The sequence below is a fragment of the Dipodomys ordii genome, unplaced genomic scaffold (genome assembly GCF_000151885.1).
Source record: "Dipodomys ordii isolate 6190 unplaced genomic scaffold, Dord_2.0 Scaffold259, whole genome shotgun sequence".
In the NCBI taxonomy this organism is placed as follows: Eukaryota; Metazoa; Chordata; class Mammalia; order Rodentia; family Heteromyidae; genus Dipodomys; species Dipodomys ordii.
This window is the reverse complement of record NW_012267475.1, coordinates 625,679-635,799: the sequence shown is the minus strand read 5'-3', so window position 1 is coordinate 635,799 and position 10,121 is coordinate 625,679. Positions and strand designations below refer to the sequence as shown.

Genomic DNA, 10,121 nt, shown 5'->3' with positions numbered 1-10,121 from the left:
CTAGGATTACAGGCGTGAGCCACCAGCGCCCGGCTCAAAGTGATTCTTGAAACTTCTAAATCTTGTACAACTTTCATGTCAGTAACTCCCTTTGGACTGGGCTTGGGGAGGGACTTGATACACTCACTAAGTGCCGGAGCTAGGGGTGGAACTAGGGGTCCCTCTAGATTTCTACTTCTGAGATAACTCACTTTTACTTCTGAAAGTATGTTTCTTTTCTAATAAACTATTCCTTTTACTACAGTTCCAGTTATACCTGAAATCTTTCACTGGACACAGAATCAAGGTAACTATACTAACCCTCTTAAAACATTACCTACACACTAGACATGCTGGAAGTCTTACATCCTTAACAACAATAAATTCACTTTCATTCCTAAATGCCTCGCTATATGCTATGTCTTCTTATCTCTTCCAAGCAGTTTCATTTCATTGTGTTATCATTATCATACTAACATACACTTATTTCTCCTTTCCTCATTAGGTCTAAAGTTTTTGAAGATAAGTACCAATTAAATTTTGTATTTGGAATATTTAAGACAGAACCTTTTACATACATATGTACATGCATATATATGCATAAGTACACATAAATGTGTTTGTATATAAACTCAGCTATTATAGTAGTATTAAGTAAAACATTAAGTAGTTGTATAAAGAGGTTTGAATTCAAAGCATCTTGATCACACATTCCATCATTTTCTCCCTATTTGTCCCAACCTCCGTTAAGTAGATCTCTGAGGAAAGGCATTTTAAATTATAAAAGCTTTTGACTTTGATCATTCCGGACATTTAATAAAAATGGAATCACACAATATGTAGGCATTGTATTTGGCTCTTCAATGAAGATGTTTGTAAGGTTTATCCCTTTCACAACATGTCACCACTACACTGCAGAGAATCATCACATAAAACATATAAAAACTATAACATTCGATGAGTGAGGAGTTCATGGTATTATGAGAACTTGTTCTAGAAATTTATTTTATCTGGTGAGTTGGAAAGGTTTCCTTCAGGTTGTGGCAACAGAATTATTTCAGAGATGGAGTCTCATAGACTTTTTTTGCCCAGGATGGCCACTAACTGCAATCAGCTAGATCTCAGCCTCCTGAGTAGCTAGAATTATAGATAGGCATCAACTACTGGTACCTGTCTATAACTTGTTCTTTTAAGTTTTATAGGGAGTCTCAGCTCAGTTTGTCCTGAGTTCCGAGATGCTGGACTTGGATTTTGAACAACTTGGATTTTGGAACTACTAAGGCTATGTGGGAACTGGACCTGTGGCTCAAGTGGTAGAGCACCAGCCTTGAGTAAAAGGGCTCAGGGACAGCGCCCAGGCCCAGAGTTCAAGCCCCACGACCGACAAAAAAAAAAAAAAGAACAGCATACTATTCAATTAAAAAAAGGAAAAATAATCAATATATTTTGTGGATTTCAAAGGGCTTATGCTAACTGGGAGAAAAAGCGGGGAGCGGGAGAATGGATGAATGGAAAAGGGAATCAGGGACAAATACAGTCATAATATTCAATGTACATATGTACAAAAGGAAGTAGGAAAAGTGACTGGACTCCAGGGGGAAGGAAATAGGAAACATGATAGAGAACTCCAGGAAGAAGAAGTAAGAATGATCAAGATGTACTAGACACATACATCAGGAGGTTAAGATGTAACCCACTTGTACAAGCATTTGAAGATAAAGAAGAACGAAAGAAACAAGAGAGAGAAGGCACAAATTACCCTATCAATCAATCTTGATATAATATTTGTTTTGAAAAATGCTTTCCAATATAAATGATAAACCAGGGAATGCCTTGAGCATAATGCAATTACATTATGATTATATACAATTGTGTATAGAAAAAACACCAAGTACAGAAAAATGTACCCCGATGGGCCAATCAAATGCACACACGTACACAATGAACATTTCTAGGCTATTACAAAGTACCAATTGTGTGATGGGCTACAGCCATCTGTATCTGGTACTGGACTTACATTCAATTCATGAGATCCTTCTACCATTACCTCCTAAGAGCCCACAGGCTGACACCCTCCCAATGCCCACTTCCACAGGCAAGCCACAGCTCTTTTCCAAGTTTAAGTGCCATTTCCCATATGTAAAACTATGATGCTTTAATATGCATTTTTAAGTTATCATTAACAAAACTCCTGAATGTTGACCTTCTACCCCATTTTACTGTAAGTTTTGTGACTTATATTGTGTAATTTTGCATAGCACAATGATTTTAAAGATGTGGCATGAAAGCAGAATTGACTGTATTTTTCCAAATGATTAAATCTAGTGCCCTTAACAGTGCATCAGATGTCATGTTCCTCTTGACATAGGGCAATATGAACCACACAACACCCCAAGGTTTTTACCAAAAATCTTGAAACAATTTAACTAAGCCTTATAGATCTAACCTTCATAGTGAAGAGAAACAGGAGTAACATTAGTTTAGTGTAACAAAAGGGAAATGATTAGAAAAATTCAAACTGCTATAGTCATCCAGACAATTTCTGTGATTAAATCCTATTTTGGAAAAAAAAACTACCATAAAATATATTTATAGTATCATAAAGGCAACTGACTAGACACCGAAGTATTAAATATAGTATAGAAGCATTGTTAATTTTAAGAATGTTATTACAGTTATAAACCATCCTTATTTTAGAATTAAAATCTGTTTCCATTCAAAAAATAAATATGGGAATATATCTAACTATGTATCTATGTGGACGTATAAAATACATACCCATATATAACAAGTTATTATAGTGTAATTAAGTTAAAACAGGATGTAACCTAGTTTGAATAGGAGCAGAAATAATTTTATCACAGAATATTGTGGATAATGCTAATAATGTTATACAATAAAACAGAAAATGGGTATTATGAGAAAATGAAATCTGGGCTGAGGGCATGGCTCAAGTGGTAGGATGCTTTTGAAGCAAGCACAAGTCACAGAGTTCAATCCCTAGCAAGTTGTTGGACAGAGGTGATGCTTAGTGAAAGATAAAGATAGAAGGCGCCATTGAAAAACAAACTACAAAAACAAAAAAGATTAGGATGTTGCTCAAACTATAGAGTGCTACAATCACAAAGATCTGATTCTAAGCCTTTTTGGGGAGCCCAGGAAAGAAGGAAAACAAACATAAAAACCAGAACATCCATGGAAATAAAATATGATTATGTTACATGTAGAAAAATTACAGATATTTTTCTTAAACTTACAAGGTTTTATTTCATAGTTAAAGAAATATGCATACTATTACCTTATCCCAGAAGTCAACCAAAGCTGTAAAGTCCCATTTTTTGGAATATGCCACATTGTATTTCAGAATAGCATCCTACAGAAAAAGCAGAAACAAGACTTCATGATAAGAGTCCTGTAAATTATCTGTGAATAATTTTGTTTCTTTGTGTTCAAGGCTAGTGGTCTACCACTTGGAGCTGCAGTGCCACTTCTGGCCTTCTCTAAATAGTTTATTGGAGATGAGAGCCTCATGGATTTTTCTTCCCAGGCTGACTCTGCACCGAGATCCTCCAATCTCAGCCTCCTGAGTAGTTAGGATTATAGGCGTGAGCCACCAGTGCATGGCTTAGGTAAACTTCTTAATATTAAAAAAGCTGCTTTTTGCCATTAGCTACTCCCCATCAGGAGGTATAGATGAACAGAATGTACATTAATTTATTAAGAAAAATGAGATTAGAAAGGTCAAATAATAGGAGAAAAACATAATTTCCCTAAAGCATGCATTCTCAATATGGGTGTTATATTCCAAAGGGGCAAGATTTGGATCTTGGTTCATAAAAAATAAACTCTAGAGATTACAATCCATGAAATGGTTACAGTATGATGTGTGTATATAAATGTGTATATACACACATATATACATACATTATATATGTGTGACAGCACACAGATATAGTATATCTGTAGTACTAAAATCTCACTCCAGGGAGATGAGATTAGAAAAGAGTGTTTGCATCTGCAATAAAGGCAATAATGGAAAAATATGGAGAAATAGTATTTTAAAGTATAAAATGGTCTTTTCCCTTTACTATTGGCTACTTTTATAAGCTATATATAAATGGTTATCTTCCCCCAGCAATTCATACAAGTTATATTACTACATGGGATGAAAAGCTGAAAAAACTACGCCATCTGCTGGTGTAACTTTTTACTGAAGAGATACAAACCTGGCTTCTAGAGTCAGTTACACATAAGGCAATCTATTAGCTGTGGAGAAAAAGCTATTATTTATCATTATAATTACAATTTATTAAAAATAACAAATAAATGTGTAGAACTTATAAATGACTATATTAGTATAAACACATTTTTTTTTACTGAAGGAGGTACAAGTCTGAAAAACACTGTGTTAAATTACTACCACAAGTCTCCCAAATAACCAGCACTCTTGGATGTAGGTAGCCCAGTGGTAGAATGCATGTACCAGGCCATGATGCTGATCCCAAGCACCACAAAAACAAAATCAATACACTGCTGAAGAACTTCCTACAAAATGTAAGCCAACAAAACACACATAGTATTTACTTGGAATCATGGGACATTCAAGGGCCTACAGAAAACAAAAGCACTAATAATAAAACAAGAAAAGGTTCTATGAATCTCATCTTCAAACACTATAAATACACACTATAAAACTCTATTTATATAAAGTGTCAACTGATCTATAGTGAAAGAGCAAACTAGTTGTCTAAAGCCAGAGTAGCAACCACAATGGAATGAATCTTCAGGTTTACAGAAATGTCTTATATTTTGACTATAATAGGGATTGCAGAAGATAGATGCAAATGTCAAAATGCACCAAAGTATTTGCTTAAAAGAAATGCTTATTAATTATTCCTTAATGTTGATATGGGGAAAAACAATATTTATTCTCTAATTCCTTACTGGGATTTTATAATTAGCATTATCCCTCATGTTGGGGATTGGTTCATAATTATCTGAGGATAATATAATGTAATAATATATAATAATAAATAATAATCTGAAGATGTTCAGTCTTATATACAGGCTGGCATCAGATCTACATATAATATACATATCCTCCTAAATATAAATGTTACCATACTGTAGTAGGGCGCTGACAGTTCACACTCATAAATCATAGCTTCTCAGAAAACTCAGATCTAAGGATTGTGGTTTGAAGCTAGCCAGGACAGGAGAGAGTTAATTAAACTCTTATCTCTAATTAACTGCCATCCCCCACCCCCCAAAGGCATAAACAGAGTTGTGACTCAAATGGTAGAGCACTAGCCTTGAGTGAAAATGCTCAGGGACAGCACCCAAGTCCTGAGTTCAAGCCTCAGGACAGCATATACACAAAAAAGTGATACTTTGCTGTTTAAAAATGAAAGGAAAAAAGTCTATGTATGTACAGTTCCATGCTAGAATTTTGTTTTCAAATATGTTGGTTGAATCTAATGATGAAGAACCTGCAGAAGGCTGACAACATTTATTTCACTGTAGTATTCAAACCTCTGACATTAAAAAAACTGGATGCTAAATTATATTCTTAGCTATCATCTGCTAAAGAGTTCAATATGCATGATAATATGTCTTAGAGGACTTTTCATTTTTTAAACTTTGAAACTCTCTAATTCCTCCAAATCCATCAATAAATAGCAAGTATATCTACAGCAAGAAGATCATTATATTCCATCACTATTCATCATTATATTCAACCAAGTGCTTTAATGTTTTTCCCTTCTTCCCTTGCAGCATTCTTTCAAAATGGAAAAAATTACTATAAGCACATAAAAGTCTCAGTGGATTACAGTTCTGTTGAATCTGTCATACGATAAAGAATAGGAAATGCACATTAAAACAATGGCCCTTTCCTAATATCACCAGGGTGCACTAAGGAATTGCTAAAAGGTAGAAGTCTGTAATTTGAAATGTAATAATTATTCTGCTTATGTTTGAAGGAAAAAAAATGAAAATTCTTAACAGCCCACTCAGAAGACCATAAAGAATGTAAGACACTCCCTACAAATGGAGGCTGGATAGTGTCTTAGGCATCCTGCTACTGTGTATTTAAGTGTATAATTTGGGGTTTTGAAAACAAAGTCTAAAATACGAACTGCAGAAACAAAGTTGAATACTTTAAACAGTTAAAAAGAAAAGAGTCAGCAATCCTAGAATACACCACAGTTATGGGTATGTCAAATGCTAACATAGTCACTATGGTATTTATTTATAAGTTGATATTCTGCATAAAGATTCTATCTTTGCATTCATCAACATCCATCAACCACCTATAATTGCTTACTCCCCTGGAGTAAACAGATGATTTTTTCCTGTGTACAGTATTTTTTTTCTTCTTAAATCCTGTATATACTATTTGGGTCTTTGGATTAGTGGTATGCTGACAAAGTTTCCACGGTGGTCATAAACACAAATTGTTCATTATGCTTAAAATGGAACAATGGAAAAAATTAAGTTGCTATTCCTATATAAGCACTATAACTCATCAGGTGTTTAGATTTAGTTCTGTTTGCACATACGTAATTAACATGAACTGGTAGACCTTTATAGTTTTTTCTAGTTACAAATCAAATTACTATTAAAAAAAAATTTTGGTATTAGCCCTGGGGCCTGAACTCAGTGCATGAGTGCTGTCCCTGAACTTTTGTGCTCAAGGCTAGCACTCTGCCACATGAGCCACAGCTCTACTTCAGACTTTTTGGTGATTAATTAGAAATAAGAGTCTCACAGACTTTTCTGCTCAGGTTGGCTTCAAACATGATCCTGAGACCTCAGCCTCCTGAGGAGCTAGGATTAGAGGCATAAACCATTAGCATCCAACTCAAATTACTATTTACTTTATTTTTATTAGTGCTAGAATTTAAACTCAGTGCCTCAAGCTTACTAGGCAGGTGTTCTAAAACTTGAGCACTGCCTACAGTCCTTTTTTTGCTTTAGTTATTACTTTTTCGGTGGAGGGGTGTATGTGAAGTAGAGTCTTTTGTTCTTCTCTGGGAACTGACCTCAGACTACATTCCTCCTACTTAAAATTCCCATATGGTTGGGATTCCAAACTTACATCATTATGCCTGGCTAATTGTTGGGATGGAGGTCTCAGTAACTTAGCTCAAACTAGCCTCAAACCACCCATTTCCTATTTCCACCTACCAAGTGACTAGGATTAGAAGCATGTGTAGACCTTGCTCTCTAAAAGGAGTCAGTTTTTTTTAAGTCTATTACAAGAGTGAAAAATACTATTTGCAAGAAGTTAAATTCTCCAAATAGATTACTATATAACATACCTATATTTTTCATGTTAAGAAAGAAAGAGAAAAAAGCCCAGAAGCTATGAAAACCGAGAGAAAGTTTAAAAATAATTTGGTGGAAAACATTATGAACCCTTGAAACTGTCCACAACAAATTAAGTCTCTGAAAGAAAATGAAACCCATTTTCATGAAGTATAGAAAATCCTGTCACTGTTTATATTTATAAAAGTTAAAAGTCTCTATAGCTACAGTTTTCCTGTAATATAAATATGTTCATGCATATTTTAGGTATTACTAATGATTGCCTTAGAATAGTAAATGAAATAAAAAATCAAAATGTAAATTATTGCCAATCTTATAAGATTAATAATTAAAGTGCTAAAGCTACATTAAAAGAAATAAAAGCAAACTTAATGTATATTTTAATTATCAGGAAAGCTCAGCTTCCCTTGAGGCAAATACTGCTGGAGTCATAATTCTTTCCTGATTTCCTTTTAAATACATTTCAGAAGCATGATAATTTTAAAATAAAAAATAAAAGAGAAGCTTAGACTGAAGGAAATTGGACAGGGAATCAAGAAACAGAGGTCTTATTCCTGGTTCTCCAAATTATTCTGTGTGGCTCCAGGCAAGTCATTTACAACTCTCAGTTGTTCTGCTCAGTTCCCAATGATGGAGTAGAAACCAAGAAGGTCTCTAAGGACCCTTCCTTCAGCCAGGAAGCAAGCACTCTGCATACAAAGAATGTTGTTATTCTATTTAATAATTTTAAAAACATGTCTTGCCTCTTCCTTAAGGCAAGAAATAGAAGACCCATCCCTAAAAGCTATCTATGAGAGACAAGACTGATAAAAGAACACACCTTTAGGTTTTGGGGTCGAGTGAATTTGTTGAGAAGTGCAGTCTGAATGAGCTCCCATCTGCTACCTGCAGTTCGCTCACCATTCTTAGAAAAAAAAAAGAAAAGCACAGTTAAACTATTCTGAGTTTGTATGATAGAATAAAAAGCCAAACAATCATGTACTAAACCATGTTTCAGGAATTTGTCTTACCTCATCTTCCACAGGGTACAAGTTTTGCTCAGAACAAGGCATTTTAACATGCTTGTTATCCCACAAATCTTTATAATGTGTTGGAAAAGGTTTGGGAACCTCTCCTGTTCGCAAAAGATCTACCTGAAATAGAGGGTAAACAGGAAAATGCTAAGTGCACAAAAATTAACTTTCTTCTATAATATAATGCAAACAATGCAACCAAAGCAAATACCCTAAATTGCCACACTCAATTCCTCTCAGTTTCCAAGTCACCATATCTTGTGCATTCTAATTCACTCCATCTAGCTGCTGGGCCTGAATTCCTACCAGCAATATCCTACCTGTCTCCCTAATGCCACTGACTCCAAGTCACATCATCCCCCCTACAACCCTTAGACCCACTTAAACATTATTTTTGAAAGTATTTTCATTCTCTTGGTCCTACAGGGCCTGTACTCTGATTTCAAGTGTCATCCCATTCTATAGATTCTCTTACTGATTGATAGGTGACAGTTAGACATGGATATTGGAACAGAAAAGGAAATCCTTGTGTTACATACTCAGAGTCTCGTTTCTAGCAGGCTCCAGTGGCTCACACCTGTACTTCTAGCTACTTAGGAGGCTGAGATCTGAGGATCGTAGTTCAAAGCCAGCAAGGCAGGAAAGTCCATAAGACTCTTACCTCCAATTAACCACCAAAAAACTGCAAGTGACTCAAAGTGGTAGAGCTCTAGCACTGAGCAAAAAGAGCTCAGGGATAACGTCCAGCCCTAAGTTCAAGCCCCACAATTGACAAAAACAAAACAAAACAAAAAATCCAAGTCCTGTTTCCCTCTCTCCTCCCTACCCACTTTCCCGTTCCCTGCTCTCGTATCCCCCTTACATACAAGTTATGAGAAACTCCTCAATCCTAGGTTTGCCTCTAAACCATGGTAAAGTGATTTGTAAGAAAAAAAAATCTCAGTGTGAACCAAGAAGGACTCTATCCGGTTCTACTCCAAATAAAATTTGCTCTGTAATGTTATTTTTGTCTTCTTCCACTTTTTAAACAGATAAAGTGGCCCCATCCCTAAAGGCTTCCTTAGATCATGGATAATCATATGGGAAGAATAATTTATATTTTTGGCAAGGAGAAAGGCTGCAATGAGGTTTGAATTTAGGACCTTATACTTGCTAGGCAAGACTCTACTGATGAGCCACAACTCCAGTACTTTTTTGGCATTGTTTATGTTTATTTATTTTTACTTATTTTTGTTGGATGTGGGACTTGAACTCAGGGCCTGGGCACTGTAACTGAACTATTTTGCTCAAGACTAGTACTGTAACTTTGAGCTACTTCCAGTTTTCTGGTGGTTAATTGGAGATAAGAGAATCATGGACTTTCTTGCCCAAGCTGGCTTCAAATCACAATCCTCAGATCTCAGCCTCCTGAATAGCTATGATTATAGGCATGAGCCACCAATGCCCAGCCTGTATTGGCTTATTTTTGAGATGGAAAAATCTTACTTCCTGCCCAAGTGCATGGCCTGTGATCTTTCTATATTCTGCTTTCTATTGCAGCCACAATGGCAGGCCTGCACCACCATGTTTAGCCTTTTCTGTTGAGATGGAAGTCTCATACACTTCTCTGCCTGTGCTGGCCTGGAGCCAGAATCTTATTTCTCATGTTGTGAGGATGACAGGTATATGCCATTATGGGTCTGCTGTGCGTATGTCCAGTCTGGCCAAAGACCATCCCATTCTTAGCCTGCCAAGCAGCTAGAATTACAGGTATGAAGTGAACAGTTCAAAGTGATTCTTTTTTTTTTTTTTTTTTTTTGT

General features: G+C 35.7%; 1 protein-coding gene across 1 annotated transcript in view; it reads right to left on the bottom strand.

Moving 5' to 3' along the window:
* The window catches only part of Parg (poly (ADP-ribose) glycohydrolase), a 115,829-nt gene that overhangs the window by 92,061 nt on the left and 13,647 nt on the right, over positions 1-10,121 (bottom strand). Inside the window, exons 5-7 of the mRNA XM_013036193.1 lie at positions 8,319-8,441; positions 8,129-8,212; positions 3,278-3,352 (exon numbers count right to left, since the gene is read on the bottom strand). Of these exons, the coding sequence (XP_012891647.1) occupies positions 3,278-3,352; positions 8,129-8,212; positions 8,319-8,441 (282 nt within the window). The remainder of the gene's footprint in view (positions 1-3,277; positions 3,353-8,128; positions 8,213-8,318; positions 8,442-10,121) is intronic.